The sequence below is a fragment of the Archocentrus centrarchus genome, chromosome 19 (genome assembly GCF_007364275.1).
Source record: "Archocentrus centrarchus isolate MPI-CPG fArcCen1 chromosome 19, fArcCen1, whole genome shotgun sequence".
Classification (NCBI taxonomy): Eukaryota; Metazoa; Chordata; class Actinopteri; order Cichliformes; family Cichlidae; genus Archocentrus; species Archocentrus centrarchus.
In genome coordinates this window covers 9,252,364-9,267,036 of record NC_044364.1, presented here as the reverse complement: position 1 = coordinate 9,267,036, position 14,673 = coordinate 9,252,364, and the positions used below count along the sequence as shown (strand labels likewise).

Below are 14,673 nucleotides of genomic sequence, written 5' to 3'. Positions count from 1 at the left end.
ACAGACTTAGAGCAGCCAAGGATTGAACCACCAACCTTCTGATTAATTGATGACCTGCTCTACCTCCTGAGCTATTAACTGCTATAGGACTGGAAGTCTTTTTTTTTGTTGTTTTTTTTTTTACAGCCACAGCTATCACCATTGCCAGATTTAAGATGCTTCTGTATAGCTTCATTTTTCCAACTTGGATGCTACATCTATCTGTTAAACTGTCTAGGGTCAGTACCCACTTCTACCACCTTTTGTTCAAAGCAGCCATGTTTTGAGTGAAATTTGTTATAGAGAAGAAAGTAACTATAAAGACCAGTCATTTTCACCAGGCTTAATGTGTTTATTTCTGCTGTAAAGGGCATTTTTAAATGGGAGCTGCAGATTTTGACGTCTCATTTTACAGTTTACAATATTTCTTTTGTCCTTGAATCCAGCATCAGAGATTTTTGGAAATCAAAAGTGCGCCATGAGGATTTGTTTATTTATTTATGCTATAAAGTAATCAACTGGCATATGATAGTCACAATGCGATTAAAAACAAAGTTTAAAATGACATTGATTTAAATAAGCTAGTTGAACCTTTTAAAAGAATACTTGACGCTAGTGCAGGTGACATGCTAAAAAAATTAAAATGTAGTCTAATGAGTCGTTTATTTTTTTCTGCTCATGGTTACCAACTGTCGGTTTCAAACTGTGTTGTGAAACTGTACCGGTTATGTGCAGCCATCTCATGGACGTCACAAGATGTAATGACTGCTCTGCATAGCTGCACGAAAGCAGTGGAGTTATATGGCACTATACAGAACCAGGAGCACCTGTTCCTCTGTCAGGTTATGATGACTATTGCACAACACTCAGAATAACACAACATTTTTATGGCCTGACTTCTCCCATTGGATTCCACAATTTTAACAAGCCAAAACAAAAAAGTTGAATTCCTCATTGCATTTTCTTGATACTTGGTATTCATATATTGTTGAAATATTTATGCTGTATATCCTTGAGTTTATTGGTTTGTAAAAACAAACAAACAAAAAAAGGTCATTGCATTCTTAGTAAGCAGACTGTGATCAGATGGCAGTGTACTGTATCAGCTCAGATAGCATTTTTTTTTTTCTGTGACTGAAGGCAGCTATTAGAAATGTCTGCAGAGGCCTTTTTCAGTTTTTCTCCTTTGCGCCTGAACATCACCTCCCTCTGGTGGTAAAACATAGGAGTAGTCTGCTTTAGTAGACTTACGTTGATATCACAAGTATTGTTTAGAGAAAAAAAAAAGGAGGTGCTATGCAGTTTGATATAACCTGTGATCCTTTTTAATATTTGACGCATTACTAAAAAAACAATGTTTGTGTTCAAGGGCACATTTATGCATTTTAATGCTTTTGTTTTGGTATTGTTCCATTTTTGTTTATGGTTAACAAAATGAATTGCAGAAGACAGTGGTGTAATTAAATGTAACAGTTTGAATAAGAATATCTCTTCTAGGGCACCACCAAAAAAAAAAAAATAACAATAATAATAATCCACAGACAAAGTGAAAAATTTTCTTGTTGCATTGTCCATTTGTAGTGCATGTCATCATAAGCGGCCACACACATTTGGCTTGAATGATTTTCCACCTAACCACATGAACTACCAGATTCAAGGTGTAGGCGGTAGCCCCCCCCATGAAGCCTGTTGTGTGACACACAGCAATCGTCAGCAACAGATTGAGAGTCTGGTGGGGGCTGATCCTGATTTAGAGGTGATGGAGGCAGACAAGGGTCCAATTTCCTTTGAACTCAAAGTATTATTATTAGTGAAATGAGGAAGAATATGTGATATAGTTAAACAAAACCTAATAATTTATTACTGTGCTGCTCTACAAATAAAAAAAAAGGTGACCCAATTTACCTAATGGATTTGTGTCATTGCAGACATTTTTGCATTAAATGTCTGCAATGTATTAAATAAAAATAATAAATGACTATTCTACTTGTGTGTGCTGGCTTGCGGGATAGTTTAGTGGTAGACTTAATAAAAATCAAATGTATTGTTTACATAAATTTACATAAAAGCCCTTTTTTTAAATGCATTTAAGAAATCCACATAATTTTTTAACATTTATATATACTGCAATAATTAATTAAATTGGTGGAAAAATACATGGCAGTGATGTAAAGAGTTTTAAAAAAAATATTAACAGCAAGCCAGTAAATACAAGTTTGTTGTTGTAGATTACAGTAGTTATATATATTAAAATAACAATTTCACGTTGGCAAACAGCTTCCTGTTGTTTATTGTAATTTCACAGGGAAATTTGTTACAGTAAATTTCAGTTCAGCTCATTTTATGCTTTCATTTTGTTGAAGGAGTCTACTGAAGAGACCAGAAAATTGAATTAATTACAATGAACATATTTTTTCTGTGTGTTTGTTCTATGACACCCAAGCCCCACAGTTTTTTTGTTTTTAAATAGCACTCGTTCACATCCCGTTGTTTCGAGTTCATAAAAGACGGTGAGGGGCTTCCGTCAGTCATACCACCATGCTTGTTAGGGATGGTAGCACCATGCAATACCATGCAGAGGTGACATTTGATAGGGAGGTTGAAGGTTGACTTGCCCCCTAGCTAAAATGGAGGGAAGGGACATGAAGGGGGTGGAGGGGTCCAGTAGAGATCAAATTTCAACAGGGCAGCATTCCCCCCCAAAATTTTAAGGCCGACAACGTGAGACAGTGAGGGACAGGGTGAGATCCTGGCTGTTCCCTGAGCAAACAACTGGAAGCAGAGTTTGTGTAAAGTTGATCAGAAAGTTAAACTTGATGTAGTGGACCTCTCTGTGACAGGTTAGACAACCAAAGAAGGAATTTGTGTTTATGACAGGGAGACATGATGACAGCGAGGATGAGAAATAACCTGAGCCAGAGGAGACAAACAATGTGATTTTTCACCCTGCCATTAGCATCTGTCAGCAGCTGTTTTTCTAAGTGAGTAAATTAATTTCGCTAACCGGGTACTAACATTGCACATTGTTTTACATTCAGTTCACCTAAAAACAAAATCATTAATTAACTTTCAAATTTTAGAAGCTTTTTGGGCAAATGTAATGAAATCTGTCATGAAATGTCAATTTCTCCCCTTCAGTCCTTTGCTGCTAATGCCATCTGTAACGCTTAACAACTGAAAAACTAATCCACTGATGGAATTATCACTCTGGTTTCAAACAGGATTTCTTTTATAAGTCCAGGTGTTGAAAATCTCAGGAGAGTGGTTTGCAGCATTCCCTGGCATAGGATAAAGACAGGGATGGAAAGCAGGGACCCACAGGCCAGTGAAGGAGAAGGCAGAGGGAAAGAGAGCGATGGAGAGAAGGACAAACATCTGAAGAACCAGCTCAACAGCGAGGAAAAAGGAGAGAAGGAGATCGGAGGAAATGAGAAGGAGAAGAAGAAAGACAAACGTCGCTCCGGATCTCTATGGAGGAGCGGATGGGCGCTGAGTGAAAGACTGGCCATCAATGTATCAGGAATGCGTTATGAAACTCAACTTCGCACCTTAGCCCAATTCCCTGACTCCATGCTTGGTGACCCCAGACGACGGTCACGCTACTTTGACCCACTTCGAAACGAGCTCTTCTTGGACCGCAATCGAGCCTGCTTTGATGCCATACTGTATTTTTACCAGTCAGGGGGGAGGCTTCGAAGGCCCGCAAATATACCCCTTGATATCTTCATGGATGAGCTCATTTTCTATGAGCTTGGAGAGGACATTGTGAACCGCTTCAAAGAGGACGAAGGTTTTCCAAAAGAAGAGGAGAGGCCGTTGCCATCCAACAGACTCCAGAGAAAACTGTGGATGCTGTTTGAGCACCCTGAGTCCTCGTCGGGTGCACGCATCATCGCTATCATCAGTGTGATGGTAATCGTGGTGTCCATCCTCATCTTCTGCCTGGAGACACTGCCCGACCTTAGGCATGACAAAGAGGTTGGAAATTTAATTAAAGTGTGCTATATGTTTGGGAAGGAAAGTTGGTGGATGATGTTATAAGAACAGATGGCAGTAAGTTGACCTGATTTAAGCAAATTATTTGATTACCGTCAAGACACCAGAAAATTGGGAATGTTAGAGAATAAAATTTGCTAAACTTCTAAAAGTATTTGAGAAACCGCAAATCTGTTTATAAAGTCTTGAATGTGTGACTGTGACTGCCAAAGGAAAACAATATCTTTTTTAGCAGTTGTTTAGGTAAACACATACTTGAAGAGTACTATAGTGTGTTCAGAGTTAAAATATTGACATAGGATACTATTGGCCAATATGTCTGGAAGCAGACCAGAGCGAGAGAGAGAGAAAGAGAGCTTATGGTGTGATTATTTTAGCCGGCTGTTAAATTTGATACACTCGGATTCAGGAAGTGCTAAAGGGTACAGGGAGTAATGGGTGGGCATTGGAATACAAATAATAGGAAGCAAAGACAGAGTGAGGAGACAGTTAGGTGTGTTAATTAAAGGTCACAAATGACCATACACATAGGCAAAGGTGAGCCAAGGCCTTCCAGGTGGCTTAGAACCAAAGACTAAAAGGTCTCACAGGATGAGTAGCATACTTTTGGGTCATGTTAACACATTCCTCCAGGACTGCTATGCTGTGCCAGACTTCCTTTGCACAAGGCAGCTGCCAGGAAACTACTGTAACCTCCTCGTGTCCAAGTCAGCGGTACACTCACTGAACTGCACTGGCAATTTTACATGGCCTCAGGAGCCAGGCTGATGGGAATAGTGAGGAAGGTGGAGATGGACGAGGAGTGGTGCAAGTAGACACTCATGTTTCTCTTCAGAGATCTCACAGGGTTAAATATAGTCTTAGGAGAGCCCTTGGAACAAATCAACACATAGAAGTCCACCTTTAGTAATAAACACTGTCGCTGACCTGCTACTGAAAGTCATAAGGAATACTCTAGGTTTATTTAAACTACCCTGAGCTTTATATATTACACACAACCCATTACAGCATACTAAACTGATCTATTTAAGTCCATGCAATCCAATTTGATACTTTTAGCTGGATGTTTTAGTGTAAGATTTTTTAAATAGCCACCAACCAGTGCTTGAATATGAAACGTTATAATGATAACTGACATAGAAGATGGCATGACAGGTGGTCTGAAAAAGAGATAGCTAAATGGTATGGCACACATGTCAAACACTTGATGCTGCCAAAAGTGAGAACCAATAAGAACATATTTAAGTTCAATGTATCAAGCACTAGCTAGCTCAGCAGTGTTTTTTTTTTAAGTAATATATTAACTAGTAGGGTACACAGTAGTAGTTTTGCGTTTACAAGAACATTGACATATGTTTACTCAACATATTTTATAAAAATGTACATTAGAAGATGCAGACCACTTTCATATCCATACAATAAATGTGTAGCCTCCACCAACTTAGCAAAAAGAGTAGTCAAACAGGTATCCTGGCTCTGTCAAAAAGTAACAAAACTTGCCAGAACACTTAAAGTTTATTTATTATTATTATTATTATTTTTAATCCAGATAATAGTAAAGTCAAATCTCTGTTCTATGGAGGACTACCTGCCAGTTTTTTCTTTTCTTTTGGGGGGGTGGAGGGCATGATTTTGCATGGTGGTGCAGTGGTTAGCATTGTTGCCTTACAGGTGCTGGTCATAAAATTAGAGTATCATGAAAAAGTTGATTTATTTCAGTAATTCCATTCAAAAAGTGAAACTTGTGTATTATATTCATTCATTGCACACAGACTGATATATTTCAAATGTTTATTTCTTTTAATTTTGATGATTATAACTGACAACTAATGAAAACCCCAAATTCAGTATCTCAGAAAATTAAATTATTGTGAAAAGGTTCAATACTGAAGATACCTGGTGCCACAATCTAACCAGCTAATTAACTCAAAACACCAGCAAACGCCTTTAAATGGTCTCTCAGTCTAGTTCTGTAGGCTACACAATCATGTGGAAAACTTGACTTGACAGTTGTCCAAAAGACAACCATTGACACCTTGCACAAGGAGGGCAAGACACAAAAGGTCATTGCTAAAGAGGCTGGCTGTTCACAGAGCTCTGTGTGTCCAAGCACATTAATAGAGAGGTGAAGGGAAGGAAAAGATGTGGTAGAAAAAAGTGTACAAGCAATAGGGATAACCGCACCCTGGAAAGGATTGTGAAACAAAACACATTCAAAAAATTTTTCTGTATCTGGAGTCAGTGCTTCAAGAACCACCACGCACAGACGTATGCAAGACATGGGTTTCAGTTGTCGCAGTCCTTGTGTCAAGCCACTCTTGAACAAGAGACAGCCTCAGAAGCGTCTCGCCTGGGCTAAAGACAAAAAGGGATGGAGTGCTGCTGAGTGCTCCAAAGTTATGTTCTCTGATCAAAGTCAATTTTGCATTTCCTTTGGAAATCAAGGTCCCAGAGTCTGGAGGAAGAGAGGTCCAGTGTAAAGTTTCCACAGTCAGTGATGGTTTAAGGTGCTTTATAAATAAATTGGTATGGTATGTCATCTGCTGGTGTTGGTCCACTGTGTTTTCTGAGGTCCAAGGTCAATGCAGCCATCTACCAGGAAGTTTAGAGCACTTCATGCTTCCTGCTGCTGACCAACTTTATGGAGATGCAGATTTCATTTTCCAACAGGAATTGGCATAAGGACCATGGTATCCCTGTTCTTAATTGGCCAGCAAACTCACCTGACCTTAACTCCATAGAAAATCTGTGGGGTATTGTGAAGAGGAAGATGTGATACACCAGACCCAACAATTCAGAAGAGCTGAAGGCCACTATCAGAGCAACCTGGGCTCTCATACTGCCTGAGCAGTGCCACAGACTGATCGATTCCATGCCACGCTGCATTGCTGCAGTAATCCAGGCAAAAGGAGCCCCGACAAGTATTGAGTGCTGTACATGCTCATACTTTTCATGTTTATACTTTTCAGTTGGCCAACATTTCTAAAAATCCTTTTTTGTATATTCTTAAATAATCAAATTGTACTGAATTTGTGGTTTTCATTAGTTGTCAGTTATAATTATCAAATAATTATAACTATTATATATTTGATAATATTTGATAATAATTATTATCAAAATTAGAAGAAACAAACATTTGAAATATATCAGTCTGTGTGTAATGAATGAATATAATATACAAGTTTCACTTTTTGAATGGAATTACTGAAATAAATCAAATTTTTCACGATATTCTAATTTTATGACCAGCACCTGTATATCAGGAAGGTACTGGGTTTGAACCTCCTGGTTGGCTGGGGCATTTCTGTGTGGAGTTTGAATGTTCCCCCATGCCTGCATGGATTTTCTATGCATGTTCAGCTGAAAGACATATGAATTTATTTAATTGGTGGTTAAAAGTAGGGTTCCTTTACAACAAATCTTGTGGGACGTCACTTTTTGTATGTGTCATTTTTACGCTTCTGGTTTTTGTACAGATTAAACAATCAAGATAAATTCAGTTAATTCATGAGCTTTTAAGGTGCTGGCAAGTGTTTTGCATTACTTAGGTAGTTTTTGCTATTTTAAATTGTGTTTGTTGTTTTTGCTTACATACTTTTCAAGTATGTTTTACATTTTTCCTGTCTGCCCTGTGTCATTCAATTCAGGAGTATCACGCTCAGTCAAAGAACATATCTGACAACATGCCTGCTCCACCAAGTGTTTTCCACGACCCCTTCTTTATGGTGGAAACAATGTGTATATGCTGGTTCTCCTTTGAACTCCTCATGCGATTCGCTTGCTCCCCCAGCAAGATGCACTTCTTCAAAGATGTCATGAACGTCATCGATTTCAGTGCCATCCTGCCTTATTTTGTCACTCTGGGAACAGAACTGGTCAAAGACAATGATGCCTCTCCAGCCACATCCTTGGCCATCATCAGGGTCATCCGGCTGGTGAGGGTCTTCAGGATCTTCAAGCTGTCTCGTCACTCCAAGGGCCTCCAGATTCTTGGTCAGACACTGCGAGCCAGCATGCGAGAGCTTGGTCTTCTTATCTTCTTCCTGTTTATTGGTGTCATCCTCTTCTCCAGTGCTGTCTACTTTGCTGAAGCTGACCACAACAAAACAGACTTTGTCAGTATACCACATGGTTTCTGGTGGGCAGTTGTCACCATGACTACAGTAGGCTATGGTGATATGTACCCAGCAACAGTGTGGGGCAAGATGGTGGGCTCCATGTGTGCCATTGCTGGTGTTCTTACCATCTCACTGCCTGTTCCTGTCATTGTGTCCAATTTCAGCTACTTTTACCACAGAGAGACTGAATGTGAGGACCGAAGTGAATATACTCACGTCCAGACAAGTCTATGGGAGGATGAGGACCCTGAAGGCGAGGATTTAGAGGAAGGCGATAGAGATCCAGAAGGAGATTATTATGCCAATGAAAGCCTCTGCAGCCCTCTGAATGGGACATTGCTTGGTGGACTGTGTACAGGACAGAGTATAGAGTACAGGGGAGGAAATATGTATCTGAGGGAACCTCTGGTTACTCAAGTTTAGGCAGGGTGTTTTGCACGCTTTACCAAAATCATCAAAGCAAGAAAAGTTAGTAAAAAAGTAGAATGATACACAAGTAAAATAAAATGCATTCAAAAGTTCTGAGGTCCTGAAAAGAGAAACTAGTGAACTAACCAACGCTAGTTTGTGTAATTTCAATTTAACGCTCATATACCTCCTAACAACCTTACAGTATATTTGTTGGAATGGTAACCAGTCAACTGTCACTGAAAAGCAACTTTTGTATAATACTGGTTTAACAAAGCAAACATTTTACATTCTCAGGGTTGAAATATTAATGCAATACAAGCTTTTATTTATTAATGCTGTCAGCTTGTGTTTGAGATGACTTTCTGAATGTCTGTGTCTTGAAACTATGATGTCTTAGTACTTGCGCCTTTAAGTTTGAAATGAAAGCAGACAGATTATTGGCAACATGAATGTCACATCTTTGGAGAACTCAACCAAATACCAGCTGAGCTGTTACTGAGGACAGACTAAGATCTCTCATAAAATACCTTCACATTCTCAATATTGTTCTATAAGCAATGCGTATTTGTTTAGTTTTGGCTTATATATTACCTGAAATACCTGCATTAAGTAATTGATTTGATTGCCATGGCAAATGTTCTGTATTCATCTGCTTGATTATTCATTCAGTGTTTTTGATAAAGATTATATTTTAATAATTTTCATAAATTTCACATTTTTTATGGTTTGCTTGTGTTATTGAGTCAATATTTAACATTAAAATACGATTGTGCCAATGAAAAAAATTGCCTATTACAGCAGTGCTATTTAAGAAAATGAAATACAACAATCCTTGATAGCTTAGACTACTGCATCTACTGAGTCTGTTTCACTATTGTATGTCCAGGCTTGACCTTTCCAGCAGCTACTAAGCTGTTATAAGCAGTACCTCCAATAACATTGTTCTCAGATTCACAGGAACACATAAGACTTTCCAACACATCACAGTGATGAACCATGGAAGGTATGTGTGCTTATGTTACATTGCTAGTGTAAACTGTTGTAATAATGTGTTTTAGTTTGTGTTATTGATGTTAGCTTAACACTCAGTAAAGGGCAAGTAGATTAAAATAAACATTTTTTTTAGTGACATCAACATTGGATCCCTGTCTATTGGGACTGATTAGTTAATGATGCAGTGCTTAGATGGCAGTAAATGTCTGTACGGTTTTTGAACCACACCGTAAGTAAACTGTTACTGATATGTAAAATAAGTACTTTGATATTTGATTCTTGTCGTGATCAGCTATTTTTATCTGTATGAGGAGTGTGGTCATTGTTACGGTCACCTCTAACCACTTGACATAATGAACAAAGGCAGTGTACATTTACATAGATAAATAAAACACTTACAGTGCAATCTAACTATAGGTCTCAACCCAGAGATCACATTGAAACACAAGGTAAATGGATGATTGTGCAACTATCCAACATCAACAACAATATCAGCAGCCAAAAGTGCATATAAAATCTTTGTAAAGAAACAAAAGAAACCAACAACTACAACAAAAGCTTTATTATGAGGAATTTTAAGCAGTAGTAGCAGGCAAACTAAGCTGGAGCAGCTGCAATCACTTTAATTTAACATTTAAACAAAAGGATCCATCACCACAGCTACAGTTCTCTTCAAATCTCCTTTTTTAGCACTATGGAAAAATGCAGATCCAACTTGAGATGGATGTCAGAATTAAACAACCTTGACTCAAGCACAATTTTGAACCCAAGTTAACTCCTGTTTAAAGATCACAATGAAAAATGAACTGATTTGAAATGACAATTTGGCCTCAAAGGGTTACAATCAGAATAAAAAATAAAGGATAGACAAAAATATAAATTGTTGAACGCACACAAATTTTTCTGTATATAAACTGAGAACTGGTTTGGCCAAAGACAAGGCAAGTTTTATTTGACACAAAGAAACATTCACCTACAAAGTGACAGATAACTGGACCTATTTTTCATTCCGTTTTTGTCCACCAGAGAGTGCTCAAACTCTCACTAACCTCCTCTACGTTCCTGTTCTGCATATTTGGTAAATACATGTATGTGCTTCCTGGTTTGTCTAACCTTTGAGTAAAGGCAAACAGGCAATAGTTATATCATATCATGTTTGTTTAAACTCAGAATTTCTCTCCCATCAGATAAACACACTTGAGTTGTGCAAACAGAAACCTCTCAGGTTTTCCCAGCACATGTGGTTTAGAGAAAGTTTAGAGAAACTTCAGAAACCTTGTGTGTCAGAATCAACAGGATGTTGCAACACGGGCAAGATACAAACATGCTTTTAAAATATTAACAATAAAATTGCCAAAGCAGTCATTAAAAAAATTTAAATAACCATTAGAAATACACATAAAATAAATAAATAACTTAAACCAGTATCACCTCAACAGAAACACATTGATTAAGATAAAGCTGCTCATCTCAAAACTGAATCAAATTTACATTGTCAGGGTCACTACATACATTTAAAGGTGCCTACACAGTGAAAAGTCCTTTTATTTGTCCATAGAAAACTGAGGACTGGCCACAGAATTTAGACCCATTCCAAGAAGGTCATCAGAGTCCATGTTGAAAAGTCTCTGATTGTTTGGGGACTGTTCAGATGCACTATCTGTTTTCAAGTTATTCCTCAGTGGTAGGAATCGAGTGAAAGGAACTGTGTGTTGATCTGGGGAATGTCTTGATGCCAGCGACACAGCAAATCCATAGTGTGAGGAAATGAAACGGGTGTATCCGTCAGCCAGCAGCAGTTCTCTGAAGGTGCAGTTGGTTTCTGAGTAGTGACTCTGAAAATAGTGTTAAAATAATGTTAAAAAAAATGATACAGAGTGATGCCAAGAGGATGCTTCAGTTCTCTTGTACTTACCTGGCCTCTCAGGTTGCCTCCTCGGTCCACACAGAGAAAAAGAGATGATGATGGTCCCTTAATGACTACATGGCCTGGTTTAACTGGTTTCAGCTGCAGCAAACCTGAAAATATGGAAAAATAAAAATACTAACATGTATCATGTTTTTCTGGGTCTCAAATTAGTAACTGTATTTTGTGGAATGAGGTCAGTGCCAAGTATGCTTTCTGTTGCCAGTTTATCCACCTAATACTCACTGTAAGGTGTCTGAGTATCACTTCCAGTGACTCTCCCATCCAGGTTTATCTCCAAATACATCCCACGCCTGTGGTTATCTGCAAAGAGAAGCAATGAAGGAGAAATCAGAAACATCCGAGGTGTATGAGAGCATCATCATGTCATCGGAATTCCTGCATGTGCATTGAATTGTTCTGTAAATTGCCACAGTGAAAAGCGTTTAAATACCTGTGTAAAGATGCACTTCTCTGACTTGACTATTAAAGGATAAAAGTGGGTTGGAGTCAGTGAGATAAAATGACAGAGAGACAGGAAGGGGAATGATAAGGAGAATAGAAGACAGGTAAAAAAACAAAGACATTTGGGAAAATGAAAGATTAACTAAGCTTCAAGAGGAAATAAATAAGGAATAAATACAAATAAATAGATTTTTTTTCAAGGATTAAAAATAAATAAATATTAAATAAGAAATATACCACTGTGGTCTAGTGACTTCAGGAGTAAGTTTTGGCCCTTATAAAGGAGCATTGAGAAGGAGGTCCTACTTCATGAGAGCATGAGTCAGACATTTCTACATAATTAGAGCATGATTGAGTGCCGAGAGGAAAACCTGTGCTCTCACGGTGGCTTCTTGGATCACTTACTGTAAAAGCTGTTGTTGTGTTTTTTTGGACTCCCACAAGTTCAAGTGGACTTTTTTTTTCTGAGCCACCGTGCATGTGTGCAAAAATGTGTACGTTAACCACGGATTTCATCATTTAATAAGGAATATTCAAGGACTTCTGAATTATAGGCCAGCCCTGGGACAGACTGGCAACCTGTCCAGGGTGTACCCTGCCTCCCACCCTTTGACAGCTGGGATAGACTCCAGCTTCCCTGTGACCCTGAAAAGGATAAGTGGAAGAAAATGGATCGATGGATGGATGAATTATAGACCTTTTGTCACAGCACCTATTTTGATGTAAATTAGTAGCTAAACAGAGGTGATTTTAAATGATAATAATTGAGGCCCATCTTACAGAGCCCTCATTAATGCATGAAGAACCCTCAGTGTTGCTTGGTATTTCCAATTCATGAAAATACCAAAATTTTCACAGCTTCAAATACACTCAGTATATTCCACAGTACTTTAATGACATGTTAATGTATTGTTTTCAGAGTTTTATTTGAAATATTGTGGTACAATGTGACACTTTAATGTAAAGTTACCAAAGCACAACACAAACTTTGCTTTGTCAAAATTAATCAAGGTGCTTTTCCATTCATTGCAAACAAAAAACCCACATTTGAAAACTGCATGAAGTGTCTGCGTCATCTCCCGAATGAATAACAGCAAACAATCACGAGTGGGAAGTGACCGAGTCTGTTTTGAGTTTTATGGTGTTTATCTTATTTTGATATGCGCGTGTTTGAGAGAGAATGGGGGAAAGAGTGGGTGAAGCAGATTTATAAGCAGCAGAAGTGTTTACAGGAGCGCAGCTGTGGAGTCACGAGAGAGAGACTGCACGTCAGATCGGAAACTCTCCAGTTAGGAAAAGGTGCATCACTATGAGACTCTATCTTTAAACTGCACCATCACCTATTTCGCTATATTGTCATAATGAAACCTATTCACCTTGTTTAGTACAAATACACACAGAACATAGTTTTAAACACTAAAAATATTTCTTCATGTTTATGCTGGGTTTTTTCCTGTTTACCTTTTAAGCTTCCAGCACAGTGGGGGGGTGTAAGTGCCATCAGTGTGTGTGTGCCAAAAGTATTTGTAAGAAAATGCCATTGTACTCTTTATTTAAGTCATTTTCTTTCTTTCAGTAAGGATATTTATGAAAGTGAGCATTGACTTGCTTACAGGTGAATAGGATCAGTATTTTAAGAAACAGATATCAAATTGAAACTCCCCCAGTCGATTACATAAATTAAAATAAATAATTTTTTGTATCACACTTTTTTTTTTCTAAAATGGTATCTTGAACTCATGCATTAAAAATGTACTAATCTGAATTAATGTCTGATGGACAAAGTGCATCAAAAATAAATACTAGAAGGTGTATTGTGGATGTTTTGATTCTAATAGCCTGAGTTATGAAAGTAAAATCCCAGAACTGAGAAGTGATTGAAAAATGAGGTTCTGCCTGAGTTTTTTTCAACTTAAATATAAAACTTCCACATTTAAAAAAAAAAACAACCTGTATTTATTCATCAGCTGATTGTGATACAAAGACCTGCACTATTTATAACCTTCACAGTGACTGAAAAGCTGCTTTGGCTCATTTCCAGTCATGTGGTGCTAAATTTACCCTGGAACTGAAGTTGTAATTATAGTATGACTATGTTTATCTCTTTGCTGTAATATATTTTTAATACAAGGTTGCAACTAACAAGGAGAGAATGACACTTTTTTTTCTATTTATTGACAGTACATGTGCACTAATGTGCACACACAAAACAGAAATTTGAATATAATTTACTATGAAGCAAGATTCAAAATTCTGGTTTCTTTTTGCTAACATATTAGAGCCAAAGGTTTTCAGGGGGAATTTTGGCTGACCATAAATCAGAAAACATTAACAGCCAGAAAAAGTCCATTTTCACCACTTATTTAGGAATACAGTGTTCCATAAATGATGTTCTGAATCAAACTGAAATGTTTGGTAGATGTGCTTCTGAAGTGGTAATTTCCTGAGTATTTGGAAAAACCTAGTCTGTGAAACCCAAAGGATCAAATCTGAAAATGTCAACATTTTAATTGAAAAACATTTACCATTAAAAATTTGAAGTAACTGATATCACTATGAAACTTCCCTCACTGATCCCAGCTGTCATAGGGCAAGAGGCAGGGCACACCCTGTACAGGTCGCCAGCCTGTCGCAGGGATAACCATTCACACTGTATTTAATGTACACCAATTAATGTACTGTAACCCCACTAACTACATGTCTTTGGACTGTGGGAGGAAACTGGAGAAAACCCACGCAAACATGGAGAGAACATGCAGTTCAAGCATAAACTAAACATCTGCCTCTTAACAGCACACCCTCTTA

At 37.9% G+C, this 14,673-nt stretch overlaps 2 protein-coding genes across 2 annotated transcripts; one reads left to right on the top strand and one right to left on the bottom strand.

Annotated features, from left to right (window-relative positions):
* The first annotated feature begins 3,279 nt into the window (after window positions 1-3,279).
* On the top strand, window positions 3,280-8,516 carry LOC115798264 (potassium voltage-gated channel subfamily A member 1-like). Its single transcript, XM_030755050.1, has 2 exons — window positions 3,280-3,957; window positions 7,623-8,516. The coding sequence occupies exons 1-2, from the start codon at window positions 3,280-3,282 to the stop codon at window positions 8,514-8,516; spliced, it is 1,572 nt and encodes a 523-aa protein (XP_030610910.1).
* Window positions 8,517-11,041: 2,525 nt separating this feature from the next.
* On the bottom strand, window positions 11,042-11,950 carry LOC115798849 (fibroblast growth factor 21-like). Its single transcript, XM_030755832.1, has 4 exons — window positions 11,858-11,950; window positions 11,650-11,727; window positions 11,413-11,516; window positions 11,042-11,332 (listed from the first exon to the last, which is right to left on the bottom strand). Exons 2-4 carry the CDS (start codon window positions 11,708-11,710, stop codon window positions 11,042-11,044), a joined length of 456 nt encoding a protein of 151 aa, XP_030611692.1. The 5' UTR covers window positions 11,711-11,727; window positions 11,858-11,950.
* Between the last annotated feature and the right edge of the window lie 2,723 nt (window positions 11,951-14,673).